Source organism: Trematomus bernacchii, unplaced genomic scaffold (genome assembly GCF_902827165.1).
Source record: "Trematomus bernacchii unplaced genomic scaffold, fTreBer1.1, whole genome shotgun sequence".
Taxonomy (NCBI): domain Eukaryota; kingdom Metazoa; phylum Chordata; class Actinopteri; order Perciformes; family Nototheniidae; genus Trematomus; species Trematomus bernacchii.
Window position 1 is genome coordinate 4,426,099 of NW_022987582.1, and position 13,704 is coordinate 4,439,802.

General features: G+C 41.7%; 1 protein-coding gene across 1 annotated transcript; it reads right to left on the bottom strand.

Annotated features, from left to right (window-relative positions):
• Window positions 1-9,487: 9,487 nt before the first annotated feature.
• si:ch211-254p10.2 (solute carrier family 40 member 1) lies at window positions 9,488-13,130 on the bottom strand. Its single transcript, XM_034127856.1, has 8 exons — window positions 13,028-13,130; window positions 12,866-12,933; window positions 12,555-12,714; window positions 12,143-12,258; window positions 11,821-11,947; window positions 11,387-11,647; window positions 10,281-10,967; window positions 9,488-9,747 (listed from the first exon to the last, which is right to left on the bottom strand). The coding sequence occupies exons 1-8, from the start codon at window positions 13,128-13,130 to the stop codon at window positions 9,488-9,490; spliced, it is 1,782 nt and encodes a 593-aa protein (XP_033983747.1).
• Between the last annotated feature and the right edge of the window lie 574 nt (window positions 13,131-13,704).

The following is a 13,704-nucleotide window of genomic DNA, read 5'->3' on the forward strand; positions in this document are numbered from 1 at the left end:
TCATGCAAGTTACATTGTATGACCGAACGTAGCAGAATACCCGTATACGATTGCAATTATAAACACGTTATTGCTAGCCTAATATGAACCACTAGCTTTTGTTCATAGTAGTTTTATTACACTGCATTATAGTTGCCTTTCCTCCAAGCTAACGTTCATATCGTGTTAGCTACCAAGGTAAACAAAGCTAGGTTAGCATATTAGCAGGCAAGCTGTTCATTACACAACTACTACTAACGAATCTAAAACAACTAAGTTTCTCTAATATTTTGTGATTTGCATTTGATTTCGTCCAGCCAGATCCTGGCGGACAATCCATGACGGGGAAGGGATTCTACTACTACTGAGGGTGCTAAAAGGCACCGCACCGACTGTGCGCAGGCAAGATGCGAGGAGGAGGAATGGATGATATACCGTGTATATATGTATATTTATGTTCATTTTGTACATTTCTAAAAATAAAGTTTAATGGAAATACTTAGTAGGCCTATCCTTTCTTCCCTGAATTCATATATAGCAAACCATGATTTGATTTCTCATCAAACAGTAGTAGTTTATAACGGGTAAAAATAACTTACTCTTTGTTATGAGAGTAGCTCGTAGGCCACAACGGAAATACAAGGAGACATACACGAGTTTACAAAACCACGGCACATTTATTGTAGTAAATGCAGAGACAGGTGGTCGAGGGGAGAGGGTCGCTCAGTTCGTCCTTCTGCAGCCGCTTTGGAGAGAGACTCCGGGCCGCTGGGATTAATAGCACCGGCTACGGAGGTGTCCGTGATCGCGCTGATTACCCTCTTCAGCTCCACCCCACCGTAAGACAAAGGCCCTGAGGCCGTCACACTCTTCTATAACAACAGTTAAAAATATATATGTATATAAAATATACCGCTGTACCGACGCCATGATAAGACTGATGTTACGCTGAGAGCAGCCGGGAAAAGCACTGACATGGGCGCAGCCTCTCTGGTGGTTGACTAATCAGAACGAGTGGCCGAGCTGACCAATCGGAGCACACTAGGCTCACAGGGAGGGGGGGGCAAGAGCTCCAACGAGTCGTTTAGTGGAGAAAGTGAATACTGCTGAATACACATGCTTGACAGAGATGCTGTATGCGAAACCAATGTGAGTTTGGAAAATTGCACAGTATAAATCTATTTTAGTATACCTCAACAATGTAATTATGATCAGTGGAAATGGCCATGACATGGGCCCTTTAATGTATTCATTGCTATCGGGATGTTTAGAGCATTCCATGGAATATAACAAAAAGTGTTTCTGAAGTGAATTACCTACCCTACCTTTAATGTTGACCGGAGGGAGAGGGTGACGACGAGCATAAGTTTCACTTTCCTTTTTATTTCAATTCCAACTTTGGTCATGAAGAATATGTTTTTCTCTTGTCCACGTTCATAATGCATAAAACAACACCATCAGAGCACGGTGCAGAGTCTCTAGATGAGTTTACAGTAGTCCGTCGTTCTTATTATACATCCATGTAGTCCGCTGTATAGAAAACTGTAGTTTCCCCACAGCAGCAGTGTGACGTCCGCTGGCGCATCATAAATACGTCGGATAGTGAAAGTGCAGTCGGATTCTCAAAGCACCGCAGTCTCTTTTCCTAAGTCCTTTTGAATTCTCCTATCCACTATTCCTTAACCCCGTGACGTTTCACACAGAGGTCAAGGAATAGACAATAGGGATAGACGGTAGGAGCTAATTTTTTGACTATTCGACCGCAACCAAAGTCTTTCTGGGCCCAGGGACATCACGGACTGATACGGAAGTTGCAGTACCCCCGTTTGGACACAACGAATATTTTCCTCAGAGTCCGGCGCACTTCCTGGGGGCTTGGAAGGAAGGGGCAGATTTTTCTGCGTACTTTCAAATTCTAGCGCACTCGAGCTGGTTTCTCCATTCTTACCTACCCTACCTTTAAGTACTTCTGCTAATTTATAGTTCTACACTTGTACTCAGGGCCGGCCCTGACCAATTTGCTGCCCTAGGCAAGATTTTAGCTGGCGGGTTAGGGAAAAAAAACTGAGTCAAGCAAAATAAATTTAATTTCAAAAATAAAACTATAAGTTGAAAACAAATCATTTGTGTAATCATGTAAACTATAAGACTTTTTTCTTTGTTTTAACACATCTTTTTGTTTGCAGTTCTCTTTGCTTCTTTCTCAATGATCAGACTTTAGCTCTCGCTGCAGCTCTTCTCGTTTGGCTCCCTCATTTTTTGTTTTCAATTCTGACACAAACGTCCCAGGTAGACGGGACTTTCAGGGGTGCGTCCCCATTGGCTACTCAGTTTTTGAGTGACAGCCCAGTCCTCCAGCGATTGTACAGTGCAGCTGCGGTGCGGTAACACTAGCTGAGCGTGGATAGAACACCCCCAGAAGAACCAGCATTTCAATTATTATAATACTACAAGTGAAAATATATGTAAGTATTGATCATTTGTGTTGTTTGTGCTGTATACTATACGGTCTGTTTCTTTATTGTGTTAAGTGAGAAGTAAAGAAAAGCTGTGCTATGAAAGTTAGCTTTTGCTACCTTTAGATCCATAACAATGCAAGCTAAGTAGCCTAACGGCCCGTCCACACAGCAGCGTTAAAAAAATCTTGGAGGTGGGCGTATCTGAAGCTTGGGGATTTTTTGCGAGCAAGGCACCAACAACCAATCACATGAATCTCCCGCCCCCGACATACGAAGCAAAAAAGCCCGAAGTAAACTGGATATAACTCTCCCCAAACAGGCGAAAACCTACCGTCTCTGCCACCTCCCTCCATGCCTGGCTCCTCCGGTTTATATCCCGGTAGGTAAATAGGGACTGGTCATAAAGCACCGGGTGATTCCCTATCGCTAATTTCTCCTCCATTTTTTGGAATATGAGGAAATGACCTGCGGTATGTCTCTCCCAGCATACACGCGGTTTGATTGGCTAGCGCTTGAACTGTCAGATTTGCATACACTGACGCTTCCACCTCAGCTTCAAAAGTTGAACATTGCTCAACTTTGAATCCTGAAAATCCTGAAAATCTCCGCTCTGCTGCCCACAATGCAGTTCGGCGAAAAGTGAGGCAAAGTGACGTCACCCCATTCAAAGTGAATGGGCAGAAGCGTTCCAAGATTTTTTAACGCTGCTGTGTGGACGGGCCGTAACGCAGCCTACACACGACGGCGTGCGTTGCCGCTTGGTGGTGGGCGTGTCTTGAGCTTGGGGAGTTAACGCGAGCAACGCGACCAACAACCAATCACATGAATCTCCCGTGTCTCCCCCGGGTAAAAAGGCTTTAAAAAGGCTCCCGTGTATGAATCTCACCATAGACATTCATGTCTAAAAAGCGATTTTTAATTAATGTCTATGGTGCTATTTTATACAACATTCCATGCTGGCTAAATACTGTCTATGCCTGCTAGCTGTCCATTCAAACGAAGTACACTGGATATAAACTCCCCAAACAGGCGAAAACCTACCAGTTTCACCCACTGTCTCTGCCACCTCCCTCCATGCCTGGCTCCTCCGGTTTGTATCCCGGTAGGTGAACAGGGACTGAAAGCACCGGGTGATTCCCTACCGCTACGATTATTTTCTCCTCCATTTTTTGGCATATGAGGAAATGAACTGCGGTCTGGCTCTCCCAGCATACACGCGGTTTGATTGGCTAGCACTTGTACTGGCAGATTTGCATACGCGGGATTTGATTGGCTGACGCCTCCGCCTCAGCTTCAAAAGTAGAACATTGCTCTACTTTTGCAGCGAGCACCGCGAGAAAAGCTACGCTTTGCTCCCACAATGCAGTTTGGCGAATCGTGACGTCACCCCATTCACAGTGAATGGGCAGAAGCGTTGAAGCGTCAACGCACGCCGCCGTGTGTAGGGGCAGTAACAGCAGGGACAGTTAGTTATAGCTAGCAGTGAGTGAGCGTTCAGACACCGGCACACACACACAAACGGACTCGTGTGCCTGACTCTACCAACAGGCTTTCATGATTCTGTTTAGATATGCAAGTATAAGCCATGATAGCTTATTTTATTAACATGCTAATTTGATGTGAAAATCAATGGTGGCTGAGTTAACTTTGTAGGAAAACCTACTGTCCATGACTTCCCCTGAGCTGTGTTTTATTTGTTAACTTCATATTTTTCATTTCCTAAAACATTTATTTTCCTCTCATATTAACAGTGTGGATCATTGAGACAGCGTGGTGTCCAGAGGTCTTATCCCGTTTTCCCACTTCCTCTGAGGGGAGAGCACGGAGGGGGGGCATGAAGAAAGACCTGCACCAGCTTCATCCACGCTGGGCGTTGCTGTTATCACTTGCTCAGTGTCATTTCATTTGACCAAATGTCTTTACATATACATTTAATATATTTTATTATTATCCACCTTTTTGTTATATGTCCTTTTATTTAAAACATTCTTTGAGACTTCATCTTCTGGTTAAAATTTCAATAAATGTAATTTGTATAATCACTCTTTTGGCTTTATTCTACATGAAAATGTTAGATATTCCATTCAAATCTGTTGATTATTCATATCTTCCTCAGGCTAGGAATAGTATGTCGAATTTTTTATGCTAAATGTATATCATTTTCTCACAGGATATAGAATGAGACAACACCGTTTTTATCCATTGTGTATGAATGCTTCAGCTCTTCAGAACAACATAGTAGGAGGTGAGCATGTTCCTAATTGTGTTGGTATGCAACCTAGGTCTGGTCTGTTTAATAAAGCAAATCTGCCACTTTTATATTGTAGAATTTGTTAAATTAAAGCAGTCTTTAATTGTTTGTCCTAAACATAGCAATATATGCTTTTGAAATGTAACATGTCTTTGAAAAAATAACAGTATACAGTTTATATTGTGTATCACCTTTAGCTTGAAAATACATAGAAGTGTTTTTTTAATCTATAAAATAAATAAATAGACAGACAGACACTTTATCGACCCCAAATTGGGAAATTATTTTACAGCAGCAGTGTGTTCAGGTATTAAAATATTTAAAGTTGGAATAAAGTATAAACTACACAACACAAGTATAATGCACAGCAATCCATAAGATAAGTCCGATATGTTCATGAAAACTCCCCAGGAGACACCAACACTAACGTGGCCGAGTGGACTCCGGAGTTTGCTGCATGAGTTGCACTGTATGATCTGTGGTGTAGTGGGCTGTCACTCAAAAACTGAGTAGCCAATGGGGACGCACCCCTGAAAGTACCGCCCACCTGGGACGTTTGTGTCAAAATCGAAAACAAAAAACGAGCGCAAACGAGAGAGCTGCAGCGAGAGCAAAAGTCTGATCATTGAGAAAGAAGCAAAGAGAACTGCAAACAAAAAGATAATGTTAAAACAAAGAAAAAATACTTATAGTTTACATGATTACACAAATGATTTGTTTGCAACTTATAGTTTGATTTTTGAAATTAAATTTATTTTGCTTGACTCAGTTTTTTTTCTCTTAAACTCTTAGTTTTGCTTGATTCTGAGAAAGTGTTGCTTTATCTTTATGAAACAAAACTAATCCCATAAGGGCCGGCCCTGCTTACCCAGCAGCTTGCATGAATAAACTATATCAATAAATCTAAAATATGTCCAAGTTATAAGCCTCTACATTAAAGGGCGAGCTTTTACGGTTATTACCCGCCGTCCCCTTGTGTGTTAATTAGCTTTTTCTGCATGCAAACGGTCTGCAAAGTCACAAACCCTCAAAGTACACCCTGTAGCGAGTAAAACTCTAACACAGAAAATACCTGTCTATGCTGCCCCAGAACGCCTCGTTGGAGATTTTTCTTTTTCCATTTTTTTCTTCCTGGTCTAAGTGACGTAACGACGACCACATGGACCAATCCGTGGAGCTCCTCACACACACACACTCACTCAGCCTTATATTTTCTCAGCCGCGGCTCTGCGGATTTCTCAGCCTGAACTCAGCCTGAACTCAGCCTGAGACAGCGCGAAACTCACCTGAACTCAGCCTGAGCACACACACACACTCACAGCTGTCTCGCATGCAGACCCCACGCAGCAACCAGGAAATGACACCAGTAATCCAGCTCACACTGGCCGCTCCTCGAGCCTCAAAGGGCGCAGCAGCGAGCCCCGCAACGTCCCGCCAACACGGCACCCAGACCCCACGCAGCATTCTCATCTGTTTGTCATTACTGGTGTCATTTTCTGGTTGCTAACCCCATTGTAACACATAATCACTGATGTTCCGCTGTAACGGTGGTGGACTCATCAGAACATAGTGGGCGAGCTGACCAATCAGAGCACAGTGGGCTCATAGGGAGGGGGGGGGGCAGGAGCTCCAACAAGCCGTTTAGGACAGAGAGTGAATATACAGACTATACAGAGATGCTGTATGAGAAACCAAATGTGATTTTTGGAACATTGAACAATGTAAATCTATTCTAGTATACCTCAACAATGGAATTATGATCAGTAGAAATGGCCATGTCATGGGACCTTTAAAGCAATGAACGAAATCATGTTTCAATAGTTAACTATCAATTATATGCTATTTCTATTCTTAAAATTGGGACCTTTTGCATAACAAATTATTTTCCTTTTGATTCTCTAGTGCATTTTTATTGTTAATACTTTTATACTTTGACTCAAGTAACATTTAAAATGTTGGACTTTTACTTATAACAGAATATTTCTACAGTACATTGTAGTTTTACTACTTTTACTTTAGTTTTTATTTTATTTTCAAGATAGATGTTCATCAGGTTTTCACTCAGTGGTGTTTCCTGTAAAACAGCCTCCCACTCCAACAACAGCTCTCCTTGGCAAGTTGCCTTTACCAGCCTACTCATGGCTACTGATCATTAGGTAACTACAGCGATTGTGATAGCACCATTAAAACCTACATTTAGTTTATCAAATTAGGCCTGCAATTGGATAGGGATTTATAATCGTGGAAGAAATTGCAGGTACCAATCATTGACTGCCTTCTTGTGCATACTTTTGTCTGTTATTGATGTTCAATGATACATGTGTGTCTGGATACGGAACATTTGATTAAGATGAGCTTACATTATAGTGATGTTTCACACTCTAAATGAGAATCTCTGGAGTGCAGACTGGATTTACATGTCTTTCAATTCTGGAAGGTTTCCCTCTCGTGTTTCCATTATTCTGCCCACCCTCCCATGTCCTCGTATGTCCTCCTCTGGATGATAGGCATCCGTTTCATAATTACTTTATGATGGTGATGACTATTTATAGAACATCTGAGGATTATGATATGGTGTTAGACACTGTGGGTGTATTATGTTTTATTTATGCGGAAAAAATGCAAAAAGCCCTAAAGCTTTCCGTAATTGGCATGGTGGTGAAGCCCATTTAATATCACATTGACCTCTACTGGTGACAAAAATACATCACATTTACATTATGGCTACTACTTTACTTGGCTGTGAAATGTTAAAGGTGGGGTAGGTAATTCACTTCAGAAACCCTTTTTGTTATATTCCATGGAATGCTCTTAACATCCCGATAGCAATGAATATATGAAATGCTTTGACAATAAATACATAAAGCCGGCCCGGCTAAAATAACTGGATAGCCTACCTGCCTGTCAGCCTTCCATCTGTGCACAAACTTATCTCGTGCCCTCATTGGTCATGTGCGTGTTCGTGTGTGTTGGAGGAGGGGCTCTGTAAGGAAGTCTGAAGGAAGGGGCAGATTTTTTTCGGCTGCGTACTTTCAAATTCTAGCGCACTCGAGCTGGTTTCTCCATTCTTACCTACCCTACCTTTAATATCGTTAAAAAAATTTTTTTTAAATCCAAGCTATGTCCCCTGTTACACTTTATGTATTCCCGCCAACATTATAACTTTGTGGTGCTACAGTTTATTGTGATTGATAATGAATTAACTCCACCTTTGATGCTATATCTGTTTGTATAACAGAAGAGCAGACAAACTGTATTAATCCATTTGGCTGACCGTTTTATTGGAATGAATCCAGTACTACCGTAACGTTTGAAGGTTGAGTTGAAGATTTAATGTAAGTATCAGGCTGTAAATCGGTATAGTGTTTTAAGAATAAGTAGAAGAAACGGAAAATGTGATGCACTTAATTTTACATTACGATATTTGTTTGTTGATTATTCTAAACAGAAGACTTGAGACCAAAGATCATCTTCATTCATCTTTATTATCATAATTATCAGTCTGAAAAATAATGACTACATACAATACAGAAATTTCACAAGAAAAGTATACAAATATATTGAGATGTGTTGCTGGTTGTATGACATAAGGTTAAACTCGGATGTTATTTTCACTGTACATGTAGGAGATATGAAAACACATGGTAGCTGGGAGTAATTCCCAAGTTATATTCCCAACAGTGTTCTTGTTCTTAGTTGAGGTAAGGTTTAGTTCATCAGAACTACAAAAGAATAAAGCAAAATATAATACAACAGCGTCAATAGCAGTGATCAACATTTGCTATCAACATATAGCTATCACTGATTTCAAACATGTCACAAAATGAAGATTGCTTTCTTCTTGGATTTCTATTAAACTATTAATATCACTCTTTATATGGGAAGGAAATAAAGTGTTGAACTATTTGTAGTTATCTAAGTACACAAGCAATTAGAATGAAATAGTTTGTATTGAAGTTTGACTCAAGTACATGGCGTGATGAACATCTTTGTTGTTAATCCATGGTTTACATGCATTAAAGAAAGGCAAATGTTTGCTTGATTCATCCACAGAGAAACAAACCAGGGGAAGGAAACACTTACAGTAGTCCTTTCACTTCTGTCCATTAAAAGGGGGGCTGCCTTTCACATTTTTTTTTTCTTATCGAACAAACTCGCATCAAGTTCCCTTTATGTTCCTTTTAGGACATCCTGGAATATTTCCAAGTGGACGGATCAGTTACATTGATGCCACTTTTAGAAATACTATCTTGTCTTGTTTGTATTTTTTCATGTATTATTGTTAAGTTAACCTCACAACAGTAGTTCTTTACTGAGTGAAGGTTAGAAAAAGCTCTTTATCCATCCACCCTCCCATCCACAAAGCTATGTCAGTTAACAGGCTTGTTTGATGAAAGTATTGCAGTAATCCTACAGGGCTTGCATAGGCATGAGCTGGTGCCTTAGCCACTATATACTGTATGTGTCCTGTTGTACATTAGATTAGGACATTCCCCCTGAAGGTATCATTTCTGCTTTTATTGTAGCCACCTCAATTTATGTACACGAAGGGAGAGCGTGTCTCCCACTCTTTTTCACCTGAGTTCTTGTTTGCTGCAATGGCATGTGACCCTGCAGGAAGAAAGCAACCGAGGTGGGACACTTGCTGTGTTGTGCTGAAATGAATGGCTAAGACGGGACTGGAGGGTTGCAATAAGATTGCTGTAGGAACAGGAGGGTGACATTCATTTCACAGGTGCAGAGTGGTGTCAGTGCTGGTAAACATCTCATGCCTGGATGTGTGGGCAAAGTCTGCTCCTTATGTGTCCAGGCGGTGTTTTCTCTTAGCTTTGTGTGCGTACAGGAAGTACATAGTGTGCCCAGTGGTGATGAATAATACAGAAATGATGACTAGGATGCCAAAGTGCTGTGGCTGTGGTGCGGAGATCACCATGATGAAGTGAAGCAGATCCATCAGGTAATTCATAGAGCTCTGCACCCCGTTCACCACACCCCTCTCTGACTCACAGATGTTCTCCTGCAGGAGCTGGGTCACTGTCAGGTCGAAGGACCAGAGACCTAAAACACAGATATCACTCAGGTTTAAAAGTTGAGCAAGCCATTTACTAGAGCGTAAACTATAGTTAATGAAACAGACATTGACATTTTTATAGGGATGCTTAAAGTCTAATTATTGAATGATGTAATTATGGGGGATCCTGGTGGCTCAGTGGTATACGCCGCATGCCATATATTGACGTTGCCAGTCTACTGTCCACTATCAATATAAGGTTAAAATTCCCCCAAACAACTGTTATTATCAACAATATATGTATTAAATGGGACAGTTTACTGTTAACCAGTACATAACAGTGCTCTCTGGTGGATAAACAATGTAATTGCCATACTTTCTCAACTATCTTGAACAAGGCATATGTAGTCATAATAAGCTAACATTGGCTAATACTATCTGCAATGCAATTGTAAATGGGCAAAGCTCTACAGTTAACGGTATTCCCATGTACAGTATTGTACATCAATACAAGATATGGACTCAATTTGGACGCAATTATTTTGGTAATATATTGACTAATTGAAACAATTTTACTCACCAATGCGTGCTGTTATGACACCCAAGAACAGAAGGATGATGGAGATGTAAGATTCTGGCGCCGCATCAGAAGGGACGTTGTCAAAGAGCACAGTGTTGTTGGTCCAGTGGATGGAGGAGCGGTCTGGTAGCAGTGGTTGATTGCTTCCTCCTCTAAGAGGATATGTGTGTTTTTGCCTTTGGCTGGCCATCCCTCCAAGGTCAGTGGAGGAGTTGGAGGTAATATAGGGCATCAGCAAACTAAGATCCATAGGGCTGCCCGGGGCAAACACAGAGCAAACACACAGCAGCAAGCAGCCCAGGTGGAGGCAGCTTGAGATGATGCCTGTGTTAACCAGGCCATAGGACTTCCTGAGTCTAGTGAACATCACGGTGCCCATCAGCCCTGTGATAGCCGATACACCCATCAGCAGACTGAGGAGAGAGCCGCTTATGCCCTGAGTATACGCATAGCCGGTGGTGATGCAGTCAAAGCCCAGGACTGTGGTGTAGAGGAAAGCCAGACCCATTCCTGCCAGGAAGACAGGCTGGCGATAGTAGGCCCTCCAGCCGTCCTTGCAGGTGCTCACCAGCCAGCGAAACCTCTGGAAACACAGCGGCAGGTTGGTGATTTCTTTTAGGTGCAGGCTCGAGTTGCAGTTACCTTCGGTCAGAGGTTGAGGTTGAGGCGGTGCAACAGTACTTTCCCCTGATGAAAAAAATAAATGACATCTAATACTTCTGCGGACCAATTTTAAAGCCTTGTTTGGTGTTCTGAACCCTTAATGCTCTATGTGATGTTAGACTCACATCAAATGCTGACTACAGGTCTACACGTATCTGTAAATGTAGGCCATATGGATTGTTGAATACTATATGGAAATATGTTGGCATAAATGTCACTACATTAGTACCTTTTATGATGTCTAATCCTCCATTACGCCATAGAAGCATTGATGGGAAGCAACATTTACATTTGTGTATTTAAAAGCTCACTTAGCAAGTGAATGACTCCATGATCCTCACTGGCCTTAATGCACAATTTAGTAATCACATTACATTCTAATGGTAGTTAAAATCACAAATATATATATATATATATATTTTTTTAAATGACTCAATCCATACCTTGTGACATTCTCCTCTCTGTCCTCTGCAAAAACACCTGATCCTCCTCCTCTTCCAGCACCGGTGGTTTGATTGAAAGAGCAGGGACGATGCGGTACACCCGTGACAAGAAGAAGAACTCCACAATGAGAGACACAAGATTCCAGCCCAGGATGAAGCCACAGCCAACTACATTGGAGGCCAGGGTCATGACCTGTCCCACCGCTAGTGGGGCCAGGATGTTAGTCACCTGATCAATCCGCCTCATGGTTGCATTCATTCCTTTTGTTAGGATCAAAGACACAGAGGTTAATGCGCTTCCACTAGAGGACGGTCACTGAGAGCAGAAAAAGGCCGACACCTCAGTGATTTAAGTTTTTCTGAAGCACAGCCACTGATATGTGACAAAAATGGAATGCAACAAATGTGCACTGACAGAAAACAAATCCCCTCACCAGCTAGGTGACCTCGGTTGTAGCCTGTGATAACCACAATCCAGTCCCTCTGAATGGCAATGGTCAGTGCTGTGCTTGCAAGGTTGGCCACATCTGCCAGGATGATCACCACCGTATAACAAACCACCTTGTGTGAGTGTTGCGATGCAACATGTTACTACGACAGCACAGAGTAGCCACAAGCTCAGAAGCAGCGACAACAAGGACACAGGACAGAGGGAGCAACAGCAGCAATAACTCCTCTGTGTAATAATCATGGTGAGTATTCTGTTTGGTATCAAGTTATGAAATGTCGTTTTTTGAACATTTAGTGTCTACTCACAGTTAGCCATCCATCCCAGATCTCTTCAATCCTTTGCTTATAAGAGAACACCAACATGAGCACAATGCTACATACTGTCACTGAGATGTTCTGAATGAAAAGAGACGCATGTGCAACTGAAATTGAAACAAACAAAAGCAGTTTTAGACTCTCACAACATTGATGATATATTCTCTGCAAAATGAATGCTAGCCTTGACAGATATGAGCCTGCATTCCTGCAGGTGTTGAGTGTAGCTATCAAATCAGGGACTGATTTACACTTGAGATATCGTGTGAATGCAATTTGCCACCTGGGGAGATAGGAAACCAGCAGACTTCTGAGCCCAAGATTGAAATCCGCTGACATATATCACTGCTCTACGATATACTGCATGCTCAAATTTTCAAATGGGCGTGAGATTGTCGCATACCTTTATTCCTGGGATTGCGATCAACCCAGTCTCCAATCAAAGCCCCGAGCAGGAGCACAGACCCGGCCACTACCAACCCAAACACCGCAGTCAGCAGCAGGTTACGGCCGTACAGCTCAATCAGGAACACAGAAATTGCAAAGTGCCACATGCGGTCTCCCTGTTTAACACAACATAAAAGAGTTTCATCATGTATTGTTTTGCTAAGACATCTTTGTAGGCTGTCACATCTCGACAACCTTGCCATTCTTTACGTTTTTAAGTCTTATCTATTTCTCCAGGAATCTGTATTTTCAGGGAAAGATTCTTACCCACATTGACAACGCTCCACTGACATAGATGAGAAACTTGGGACCCTTGAGGTAGATTAGAGCTGAACCTTGTGAGGAAAGGCATGCAAAATGAATAAGCACACATGATGCTTGCTACAAATATGTTGCACAAGTTCTAGTTGGATTTAAAGTTGAGTTCACCTGGTATATTCACATCTCTTTTGGCTCTGTCATCCCTGATGTCGCCAGACTCAAACTCCACCACAACCCCCCCACACTGGGAGGCACCTGCTCGCTGGGACATTTCCTAGTGTAGGATCAAAGGTCAAAAAAACGGTTGAACTTGTCGCACTCTTGTCCCATTGTTGATACTACAGCGTGTCATTATTGAAGGTCACAGCATCACTTGATGCTTGGACCAACACCAAGGTTACTATGTTGTTGATTATTCCAACAATGTGTAAAACGCTTGGGATAACTGTTTTTTTTACTTATTAACATGCTAGAAAGCAATTCTTTAGAGATCGCCAAACACCAACTTATGATGATATTGTCTTCACAAATTAAATACACTTATTTGCCTTAACCAGCAACTTTATGCAACTGAAGCTAATATACAGTGTCCTTTTGACCTCAGCAAACTGCTTTAACCTCTTCAGCTGGTTTGCAACACACTGTTATTAAGTACTTTTTTTTTTTAATATAAAAAACATAAATAACGCCTGCCATTTGTCAAATGTGACAAATCACATAGTGAACAAATAAGAAAATGAGGAAAAGACATGTCCAACAAACAGACTTCCCAATAGCATTAGCTTGACTCCTTGCATAACTCTATAAATGCATTCTCAAACCGGCAGTAATTAAAGCACTCATTG